We start from the raw sequence: 12279 nt of genomic DNA on the forward strand, positions 1-12279 counted from the left end.
GGGGGCTGTAAACTTCAAAGAAAATGATAACTCTTAAAAATTCTCGAACGCTGCCTATGTTCTTGGAAATAGCTGTTCACAAGAGAGTGACAAACATGACATGGATCAATCAGCCCATTTACAATTCTACTGTGCAACAGAACATGGTAATGTCCCACCTTTGGGAATGGCCTAAAGTAAAGACACTTCAGTCTGTGGCACTGCCCTTGGGGGGTGTGGGGGGGGGGGGTGAAATGAGAGAGAGCTTTGGGTTTTTTTTCTTTCTGAAACTGAGTTTTTGCCACCTTTTTTTTTTAAAAATCGAGAATCATTTTCTGTGACAAACAGCAGTTTAGCTTGGCTGTTTTATTTCTTGTTCAGATGGTATCTTAAGGACTTTTCTAGAATGATATCTCAACATTTTTGGTAAATTTCTATCGTCCTTTTCTTTCCTCATTCCTTTTTTTGTATGTTTTTCTCTTGCAGCCCACGTATCTTCCGTCACTCGTACTTGTATGATTTATTTGTGTCGCTAGTCAGTGAAACTTTACCACTTTGCAGTCACACAGCCAGCAGTACAAAACACCCCATCTGGTCACCCAGCCAGGAGAGCGACTGCAACGGACTTCTTGGGCCTGGTGCAGAAGTGCGCCTTGTGACCAGAACGGATATTTTTCACCGGCGCATTATTGCGTCAAGTGACTGCAAATTTTTATACAAAAAAACCCATTGCTCTTTGTCTACTTTTAACTTTACTTTTATCCGCTGCTTATACCCTTTTGGGTGTCTCGGGAAGAAAGAGACGTCTCTCTGTCACCAGCCGGAGAGCTTGGGTCAGGGGGATGCCGTGGGTGGTTAATGTTTCCCAGACACCATCTATCCAGGTCTTTCTCGGTTGCCCTCTAGCCTTGTTGCCTTTGAATTTTTTTTATGTAGGCTTGTTGTACTGGATGGTGTATTGGTAATCGCATGAGGTGTCCGAACCATTTGATATTTTAGTGTTGGTTGTGATGCATGACATAAATTCTTTGCCATATCGACAGACCGAAGGGCTAGAACCCAAATGGCCGCTGGATTGGAAAAGTAAAGTGAAGTATGCATGACATCATTTGTGCCGAACCATTTGTGAGGCATGCTGACAAAATGAGTCACTTCTCGCATTCCACTAATGGAGAGATTGGCCACATATCGACATTACGGTCAAATGTGTAGATTTTCTATTGATGTCATATTCTTTAACTATAACCTATCTTTTATTATTTCATACTTAAATATTGTACATACTTCACCTACAAGCGTGATGTATCTATTTCCTTAAGGTTTGAATCCGAAAAGTAACTCATTTTGTCAGCACGCTTCACGTTTGTCCCCACAGCGCACAGAGCAGCCCCGCCCACAACCGACACACCCTGAATGAGCTGAGCAGGCTGGACCTGGAAGAGTTGGATCTGCTTCCCACCAAAGAGGAAGTGGTGAAAGGTGAGAAGAGAGAGGCGGAGCCTGTGAGCTGCAGCGGGAGTGGCCTCTCTCCTCTGGCCCTGACCTCCCCGCCGTCCACGCCTTCTATCCTGGACTCGGCCATCGGAGTATCTGGTGAGTTTGAGCTCCTTTTTCCATTACTTCTCATCTGGTTCTAGTGCATTTGTTTTCGGTATATTAAGTTAGCGTATGTGAGGCATCTTGGTGAAACCAGGCGCTCGTCAAAATAATGAAATTGAAGAAGCAAGCAATTTTCCGCAAGTTTGGTGATTTATTCCGAATTACTGTTTTTGTCCTCAACACCTTTTGTGTCTGTATAACGACACATTTCCGTGTGAATTTTACTTAAAAACGTTGATTAAAAGCACAAAATATGTAAATTTTCAGTTTTCAAGAACTCTCAATCTAAAGAAGCTACCAGACTTTGGAGGTCATTTTCTCGCCAATTTTACCTCCAAAACCGGGTTACTCCCACCTTCTTCAGTCGCAGATATCCCGACTTCCATTTAAGATAGATGGGTATTTTTTCATCGAAAGCAAGGCACATGAACAGGCTTTACGATGATACCAGTAACTCCACATGCCCAAAAATTGACGAGCGCCTGATTTCACCGCGTCATGACACAATATAGTCAAACATAATATTGTCTGTTTCCCTACTCATACCACGTATCTGTCAAATTAGGACAAACTTTTTTTATTGTCTCAAATTATGTTACTCACAACTGTAATAACATTTGGTGATACTGCAGAAATAACAGGGATGCCAAATCTCCGGTTTTTCCGGCTTTTTCCGGTTTTTTCCTACACTTGCAAAGGAAAGGGGAATGGTAAGAGAGATGTTTTTGTGTTTGCTCATTGAAAGATTTTACAAGGTTCGTTTTAGGTGAGGTGTGATGCTCCGCTCATTTTCAGGTTTAAAAAACAAAAATCATTTGGCATCCCTGAAATAAGAACACCCTGTACAATATTTTGAGCAATGGTAGTAGATATTTAAGAAAAGGATTTTGTTTGTTTCCACTTTTCTGAAAATCAGTGTTTCCGCACATACGTGGTTAGAGTCGGACATTGAGGATAAGCTTTTAGAATTTTTCATTGTACTCAAGTGAAAAATTTATGGGCAGAGGCGTCATATGTTTCGATAGTCTTGTTTTTTATTGAAATGCCATTGGTTCATGCTGTTGAAACATATTTTTTTATAATACATGTGCGCACACACACACACACACACACACACACACACATACATACAGGCAAACAAACACAAATACTCTGACAAGCACAACAAATACATATCCATACACACACTTTTGTGATAATCTTCATACCGAAACCCAGAGAGGTGGGTGGTTGGTGGGTGCTCTGGTGTGGTGTGCTCCTTCTTTCCTATCAAACATCTATCGTCCTGATCTCTCCTCCTTCTTTTTTGTGTTTGTAACTCTCTTGTAACACCTCTAATCTTCGGCACTATATGACCTTATTGTGTTGCAAGTGCCGTAAAACTTTTACTAAAACTAAAACCCAGAAAGTGTAAGTACCAATGGCTGTCCCCGTCGTCTTATGCAAGAAAAATTCTGAAATTATGCAAGCTGACCCCAAAAATGGGAAATTATGCGACTCTGTTCATTTTAACAAAGAATGATGAAGGAAAATAATCAGAAATTTTTCAAAAAATGATCAAATTTTGGTAAATTATGCGGGGTGCATAAAACCACAGGGACAGAAATGGGAGATCTAAACTGGAGGCCTGGACTTGAATCCTGCTGACCCCAACGGGGTCACTGGTTGACATGCTTCGTTTGGGCAGCCCAACAAAACGACTGCAGTGGAAGGGACTGATGGCAGTGCTAAGGCAAACAGCGAAATGGGTCAACTTTGGCAGTTGATCTGTCCCCGCGGTTTTATGCACCCCGCATAATTTAGTAAAATTTGATCATTTTTTGCATAATTTCTGATTATTTTCCTTTATCATTCTTTGTTAAAAATTAACAGATTCGAATAATTTCACATTTTTGGGCTCAGTTTGCATAATTTCAGAATTTTTCTTGCTTAAAACGACGGGGACAGGTTGATAGTGACAGTGAGAAGAATTTTTGCAGGAAAAGAATAGTGGGATTCTTTTGGAAGTTGTTCGCAAATATGGCCGCACAGAATTATAAAAGTTTTTAATAGTCACAGATTAATAGAATTCCTTTGTTTTTTAGTATGTTTGATTAAGGTTAAAAGTTCAGAAAAACGGCTGACACGCTTCTCGTCCAATGAGCAGCCCATAGCGTTTCTAACTGGGTTATCTTTTGGTGTAGCTCTAAGCTCTCAGCATCAGAATCAGCACTATAGTAAAATGTCCCTGCTCAGAGTGATGTGTTGTGCCAGATTCTCGCTCGGACTGGAAGGATCTTTTAACCCTTAAGAGGGGGCTCTCGTGGCCTAGAGGTTAAGGTGTTGGCCTCTCATTCAAAGGTCCCGGGTTCGAATCCGGGTAGCGACCGAAAAATTTTCTTCTCTAAAATTGTGTCCTTTCACCTCCTTTCCTGCTCTCTAGCAATGTTCTGTCGTCTGCTTTCGTCTCCTCTTTCTGCCCCCCGCCCCCTCACCTCCTTTGCCCCCTCTTCTGGGCTCCTAACTCTTTCTGCAGCCTTTCTACTGCTACTCCTTGGCTCCTCCTTATTGCTGTCTTTCTGCCACACCCCTGATCTTCTGGTAGGAAAGATCTACACCTAGCCTTCTTGGAAAAGGGCGAAAAATCTCGGAGGGCCTGTGTGCAAGTTGCGCACGTTAAAGATCCTTTGGTGGTCTAAAATCGATAAGAGTAGGCTTCGGCCGCCACCCGGGCAAAATTCCAAATTTCCTACCAACTGAAAATATTAGGTGTGTCCCGCACTCTCATATGACCTATGCAGTTGCGAGCGCCGTAAAACACTTTACAAAAACAAAAACAACCCTTAAGACAAAAATGTAATCATCCATCTCCTCATTATCTGCATGCAAGTGAAACTTGTTACTTGTTACTTGTGTGAAGGACCGACATCACTGCACAAGGGGCATCCCCATAAGCGCTCCGTCCCCTGAAGAGGCACATCTCGAAGTGTGTAGATGCTGACGGTTCCAAGTAATGGTTGATTCCATAGCCTTCTGACGCAAGTGAAAACAGTTGTGAAATATTGTAGAGTTGTACGTACAGCCTACAATTTTACATCCATTTTCAGGGAAAATATACAAATTGTCGGATTCTATTTTCTGTTTTTAGCCCCGAAATATTGTTCTATTCATTATGAATTATGCCTTTCCTCATTGTAGCCTCTTTCAATCATTATGTCATATGTTTTTGTTACTTTCTAAGATCTCACCAGTTCTTAGTGCTTTGCGGATGTCGTTAAGTTGAAATGTTTCATTTTCACTCGAATAAAACAGAAATTTTTAATAGGCGTTGGTGGCCTAGTGGTTAGGCTACCGGACTCGTAATCGTGAGGTTGCGGGTTTGGGGGTTCGAGCCGCGGGCCCGACATTGTGTCCTTGGGAAAGGCACTTTACACCAATTTTCCCCACTTCACCCAGGTGGGAATAGGTACCCAGCTATAGACAGTGAAAGATCTTGTCAGTTTGTTACTGTTTGAGCGCTTAACAGCTGCTTGCACTGTATACTTTCCGGGAAGCTGAAAATGTTTCTGAGTGTTCTATGGTCTGCTGGGGTAATAATATTGTGTAAAACGCATAGAGCCTGCTTTCGAGTGCGGATATGTGCTGTACAAATGCTGTTTATTATTATAATTATTATTATTGTTGCTATTTTCAGAGGATGAGCCTAACGATATCACTGTCGTTTTTCAAATGTTGTAGTGAGTGCTTTTTGATATTTTTGAATACAGCCTTCAATTTTACATCCATTTTCAGGGAAAATTCTTTGTCTGAGACAAAGATCGTACATAACAAGATAGTTCACTCAGCCAAAAGAATGTCCGCGGAAGTTCGCCCATTGGATCAGATGGTGCTGCTGTCTTTGTTTCGAAGCTCTCTTTCGTTTCTCAAGAAGAAGAATAGGAACAGCACAGTTTGTTAGTTTCACTTTTATTGTTTTTCACACAAGTAGGGTGACTCTGTTCGCAAAGTCTGCCCTTTTTTCGAAGAGGGCTCCACCGGATTTTGAGGACACTTTTTTAAATTGGCTCAAAGCGAGGAGTGAACTATTTTGTTATAAACGATCTTTGTCTGAGATAAAAGCTTGCACCAAACTCCCCACTGAGAATGCCGGGTGTTGGATTTTGACTCTCTTATTCTTTCCACTCTCTGTGGGAGCTATTCGGGCACTGTTGAAAGGAGATTGTTGAGGGAAAATGAGTTTAGCTTTCCCTTTCATCATTATTATGATTACAATTTGGTCGCTTTTAAGCACAAGGGGCTATCCCCAAAAATGCTGTTTTGAGAAAATCAAAGGTAAAATTTTTGCACCCTTTTTCAGTTTCTTGAAGAGACAAGGAGAGTTTTCTCTATAACCAAACAAATATATACACAAATGGAACCAAACTTCTCCTATAGGTAGGGCAATGCCCACTTTTGGTGTAGGTCAAGATTTCTGGCAACCCAGAATTTTGAGATGAGCCCAAAAAAGGTTTTTGCTGTTTTTGACTTTGTGGGATAGCATGCGGTGTGTAATATGATGGTTTATGGTCACGGGGGACGTTGCTAGGACATTTTTTGTGCAGTTATTTCAGGGTTTTTAACTCGTTTCCCATTTCGTTTCGTTTAAATAAAGATACCGATCTCAAGTGCTTGTCTCAAATACTTGTCTCAAGTGCTTGTCTCAAATACTTGTCTCAAGTGCTTTTCTCAAATACTTGTCTTAAGTACTTGTCTCAAGTGCTTCCTGTTCCTATTCCTGCATAGCAGAAGAATTTGGTTATTATAATAATAATGCAGATGATTTCTTTAGCGCCCACTCCCATACAATTCAACTTTCTTCTTCTTCTTCTTCTTCTTCTTCTTCTTCTTCTTCTTCTTCTTCTTCTTCTTCTTCTTCTTCTTCTTCTTCTTCTTCTTCTTCTTCTTCTTCTTCTCCTCCTCCTCCTCCTCCTCCTCCTCCTCCTCCTCCTCCTCCTCCTCCTCCTCCTCCTCCCCCTCCCCCTCCTCCTCCTCCTCCCCCTCCCCCTCCCCCTCCCCCTCCTCCTCCTCCTCCTCCTCCTCCTCCTTCTCCTTCTTCTATCCCGTGGATGGAGCAACCGTGGGGGCACCACTGCTTCTGACAACCAGCTCTCGCCATCTATTTTTGTCCTCTGCTTTCCTCAGATTGTCACCCATTGTCTTTCCTGTCCACTCTGTGATGTTGTCCTCCCATCTCCTTCTCTGCCTTCCTTTCTTTCTCTTTCCTTGTACGTTTCCTTGCAGGATTGTTTTGTCGAGTCAAGTGGATCTTGTGACATGCCCATACCATTTTAATTTTCGTCAACTGTTGACAATACTTTCATCTCTACACATTTCAATAGTGCCCACTCCCATACAATACAGCTTTAGAGGTTTACAATGCCTTCATCTCTACTACTCCCCGAGGCAGTGCCACTGACTGAAGTGTCTTTAGGCCATGCCCAAAGGAGGGACATTTCTCGTTCTAATGCCCAGTAGAATTGTAAATGGGCTGATCCAATAATGTCATGCTCATAACTGTGCCTGAACTACAACAGGGAACTGCTGCTTTTTCTTTCCTAATCCTTACTATCTCCATTTTCCTCTACTTCTTTTGTATGTTTGTCACTCTCTTGTGACCCGCTATTTTAGGGGTGCCTTGATAGTTGAAGCAAACTTTGTGCTGTTGAAGCTAGAGAGGTGAGCAGAGCAAGCCTGATTCCCTGTAAAGACTTCTCTGTTGACATCCACCCGTGGCGCTCATATAACCTTATGCAGTTGCGAGTGCCGTAAATCCTCTACTAAATTTTAAAAAAAAGCGCTTCCTGTTCCTATTCCTGCATAGCAGAAGAATTTGTTTATTATAATAATAATGCAGATGATTTCTTTAGCGCCAACTCCCCTACAATACAGCTTTAGAAGTTGACAATACCTTCATCTCTACACATCTCTATAGTGCCCACTCCCCTACAATACAGCTTCAGAAGTTTACAATACCTTCATCTCTACACATCTCTATAGTGCCCACTCCCCTACAATACAGCTTCAGAAGTTTACAATACCTTCATCTCTACACATCTCTATAGTGCCCACTCCCCTACAATACAGCTTCAGAAGTTTACAATACCTTCATCTCTACACATCTCTATAGTGCCCACTCCCCTACAATACAGCTTCAGAAGTTTACAATACCTTCATCTCTACAAATCTCTATAGTGCCCACTCCCCTACAATACAGCTTTAAAAATTGACAATACCTTCATCTCTACACATCTCTTTAGCACCCACTCCCATACAATACAGCTTCAGAAGTTTACAATACCTTCATCTCTACACAAACCTTAAGTGAATAAACATGCATACCGGTACATATGCTTTTTTGATGAACACTAACACAGGCAGGGTTGAAGCCCACCTTCTGAATTGCGACAGTCGGGATGTAAAAATACCTACTTTTAATTTAAAAAAAAATCAAACTGAGTATACCTCTTAACGCAGGTTGATACTAAGGAGATGAAATTCATGATGGAATTTGTCTGTTATCATGTGTAAAACATTTGTCTCAAAAAAGGGAAAGTTTTTGGATAGTTTTGGTACATTTGTCTCAAAAAGGGAAAGTTTTTGGATAGTTATGGTACATTTGTCTCAAAAAGGGAAAGTTCTGGATAGTTATGAGCACTAGTATTGTCTTCTAGATATTCTGCTAATTTCTCCTCATCATTCTGAACGATGGTGTTATCATACGTCAGTTGTGCTGACAAAATGAGATACTTCTCGCCATCCAAGAATGGAGACATCGGCTGAAAATCAACATTTGGGTCAGAATGATAGATTTTCAGTTGATGCCGTTTTGCTCAAGTCTGCCTCATCTTTTATTACTCCATACTTACAAACTGTATAAACTCCACCTATAAAGTTGATGTATCTAAATTACCATACGGCTAAAATCCGAATAAAGTAACTCATTTTGTCTGCATTTAATCAACATTTTTCAGTAAAATCCTTACAGAAATGTGTTCTTTAATGGGCATGAAAGGTGCTGAGCCAAAAAACGAAAATTCAAAAAAAAAAATTCCCAAACGTGGGGAAAAATGCAAACTTCTTGACTTTCATTATTTTGACGAGCGCGCTGCTTTCACCACGCTGCCTCACATTTTGTAATGATACTCTCCAAGACAGTGGGTGGTTGGCGGGTGCTCTGGTGTGGTTTGCTTCTTCTTTCCTATACTTTACTTTTCAGATCCAGCGGCCATTTGGGTTCTAGCCCTTCGGTCTGTCGATATGGCAAAGAATTTACAGGTTCTTCTTTTCTATCAAACATCTATCGTCCTTATTTCCCCTCCTTCTTTTTTATGTTTGTTACTCTCTTGTAACCCCTCTAATGACCTTATGCAGTTGCGAGCGCCGTAAAAACCTCTACTAAAAAACTCCCCAAGACATCTATCGTCGTGTCTAAGACCAGGACTTTTCTCCTTAACCACGAGTGTTTGGGACAACTCCCACTCTACTTTATCTATTGCCACTCTATGTTTGTTTCATTCCAATGTCAGCTGAAGTCGTTTCTGTTTTTGAATTAGTAAGATGAATATTTGGAGTGATTTTCTTTTAGTCAGTCAGAACACAATGTTTTATGACTCTGTTGTACATTGTACTGTATTGTAGATGGTGGTTGGCAGGTGCTCTGTTGTGGTTTGCTTCTTCTTTCCTATCAAACATCTTTCGTCCTTATTTCCCCTTCTTCTTTTTTTATGTATGTTACTCTCTTGTAACACCTCTAATGTTCTGGCGCTCATATTACTTTATGCAGTTGCGAGCGCAGTAAATCCTCTGCTAAAACTAAACTGAACTGTATTGTAAAGCGCTCAGAGCCTGTGTACTTTAATCGGGGTTGAGCACTATATAAATGTCAATTTAAATTTTTATTATTATTGTGAGAGGGAAAGTATTTTCTTCACTGCACCGAGCACTGCACTCCTCTGGCTCTACATTGTAATATTTTTCTTCCCTGCGGACATTTTACTTTCTTTCTTTCTTTGCTTTCTTTGTGCACAGACCGTTAACCATGTTTTCTTGCCAAAAATGGGTAGCTACATTTTCTGTTTAAGGAATGTTTATTAAAGTCCTTTTTCATAGTAGTGCTTCGCTTGTATAAAATACCAGGAGCATAATTCACATGGTTGTTAGGATGAAAGTATTTCAAAGTCATTCTCTCTTTCTTTCTTTCTTTCTTTCTTTCTTTCTCTTTCTTTCTTTCTGTCTGTCTTTTTTCTTTCTGTCTGTCTTTTTCTTTCTTTCTTTCTTTCTTTCTTTCTTTCTTTCTTTCTTTCTGTCTTTCTGTCTTTCTTTCTGTCTTTCTTTCTGTCTGTCTGTCTGTCTGTCTGTCTGTCTGTCTTTCTTTCTGTTTCTCGTTCTTTCTGTCTCTCGTTCTTTCTTTCTTTCGTTCTTTCTTTCTTTCTTTCGTTCATTCTTTCTTTCTTTCTGTCTCTCGTTCTTTCTGTCTCTCGTTCTTTCTTTCTTTCGTTCTTTCTTTCTTTCTTTCGTTCTTTCTTTCTTTCTTTCGTTCTTTCTTTCTTTCTTTCTGTCTTTTTTCTTTGTTTCTTTTTATTTTTTTGTTTCTTTTTCTTTCTTTCTTTCTTTCTTTCTTTCTTTCTTTCTTTCTTTCTGTCTTTCTTTCTGTCTTTCTTTCTTTCTTTCTTTCTTTCTTTCTGTCTTTCTTTCTGTCTGTCTGTCTGTCTGTCTGTCTGTCTGTCTGTCTGTCTGTCTTTCTTTCTTTCTTTCTGTCTCTCTTTCTTTCTTTCTGTCTCTTTCTTTCTTTCTGTCTTTGTTTGTTTCTTTCTTTTTTAAATGGTAAAGTATTTAACATCTTTACTCCTTCTTTGATTCCCTACTTATTGATCATGTTTCTCCTTTGGAGCATGTCGAGGTAGTCAAGATCTGAAGAGAGGGAAGCAGTGCTTGGGCAATCTGCCTCCTCTACGTCTACCACCCTGGCAAACTTGTGTCATGCTCACTGCTTTAACCCTATCCGTATGTCGTGTTTTACTATCGTATCCATACGATGTGGGGAACTCTGTGCCACCACTTTCCAAAGAGGAAATTTACTCGTTAATCTGATCCGTACGCTTTGCATAGCAGTCTGTCAAAATGATTTTTTGAGTAATACTGAAAGTTTCAAAGAGATCTTCGTGCTACAAGTATTCTAAAATGTGAAGAATACAATCCCGGGGGTACAAAATGACCCTAGGGTGTACGGATAGGGTTAAGATCATTGATCAAGACACAACAAGCTCATCATAGTTTATATTACATCAAGTTTTTGTAAATTAGTAGATTTAATAACTAGATAAATTTTATCTAGTGTGGTCAGTTTTCTGATCACCATTTATTACTATAAACCTAATAATGACAAAGATTTCATTTTTTGGGGAAAATTCAACCTTATTTTATTTTTTTGTTATGTGTTGAAATGAAAGGAATCTCAGGAAATTTTGAGACACTTTGTGCAGCACTGGTTGATCCAGCAAACAGACGTGGAAGTGACTTGAGCCGTCACTTGATGATCGTATTTGTGTTGATGTTCTTCTCTTTACTCAAACGAGTGGGTGGTTGGCGGGTGCTCTGGTGTGGTTTGCTTCTTCTTTTCTATCAAGCATCTTTCATCCTTATCTCCCCTCCTTCTTTTTTATGTTTGTTACTCTCTTGTAACACCTCTAATCTTCGGCACTTGTATGACCTTATTGTGTTGCAAGTGCGGTAAAACACTTATTAATACTTAACTTACTCAAACAAATAGACAGAATGATGCCTTGACTGGTGTAGAACCAGTACAGCTATTTGTTCACATCATGCATGGTTCACATTAACAAGGGAGGAAAAAGAGATGTGTTAATGTCAAAATGTGAGAGATAGTTCAATATTGTGTGTTCTTTCTCTTGTCAGATATGCTTGAGGAGAGTTCTCCGGGACAGTCGGGCCTGCTGAGTGACCAAAGACTGGGGCTGCTTGCTGGGGAAAAGGAAACCCCAGACTACGACAGAATCAGAGCCAAGTTACTGCAACGGGACAGTGGAGAGGACCTCCAAAGTGATGATGATGATAGCCACAACTTGTCTGAAAGGTTGGAACACTGTCTCGAAAAAGACGTAGAGGACATCAAAGACTCGGAGGGTATCTTTGAAGGCTTTGAGCCTCATTGTCAAGACGACCTTTTTCAGAATGAGGAGGATGATGATGATGATGATGACTGTGTCGGAGCTAGTGAGGAGTTTAAGAGTTTAATTGAATGTGTCACGGCTAAGCTGATAGAACGCTCCCATCAGATTCATCCCCCTGGGAAGAATGCACACGCTGCTGACAGCTGCAGGCAAACCGCAAACCCGATGACGTTGTCGGATGAAAAATGCCGTAGTCGTCTTCCTCTGGATGAAGAGGTGGATGTGGACATGTCGTCTGCTGGACAACGGGGGGGACGGGGAGGTATGGAGGAGGTCACTCTGGTGTCGGGGAGAGGCCTGCAGCTGTCAGACGTCGCGGGACCACCGGGGACGGAGGAGGAGGATGAGGACGGGGGCTCCAAGTTGTCGTTGCTTGGCTCTCAAAGTGACGGTAGTAGAAGTAGAACTGACGATGTTCCTGTTATAGACTGTTAACTTTTCTGCGGATAGTTCGCAGTTGCGAGTGCCGTAAAACCTCTTCTAAATAAAAAAA

The 12279-nt window shown here is 40.9% G+C and overlaps 1 protein-coding gene across 1 annotated transcript in view; it reads left to right on the forward strand.

Annotated features, from left to right (window-relative positions):
* Positions 1-12279, forward strand: part of LOC101855288 (coiled-coil domain-containing protein 149) — a gene marked incomplete in the record, with an annotated part of 36131 nt that extends 23852 nt beyond the window's left edge. The window contains 2 exon segments of the mRNA XM_013087631.2: positions 1355-1572; positions 11512-12279. Coding sequence (XP_012943085.1) covers positions 1355-1572; positions 11512-12221 — 928 coding nt within the window.

The sequence above is a fragment of the Aplysia californica genome, unplaced genomic scaffold, assembly GCF_000002075.1.
Source record: "Aplysia californica isolate F4 #8 unplaced genomic scaffold, AplCal3.0 scaffold00613, whole genome shotgun sequence".
Lineage (NCBI taxonomy): Eukaryota > Metazoa > Mollusca > Gastropoda > Aplysiida > Aplysiidae > Aplysia > Aplysia californica.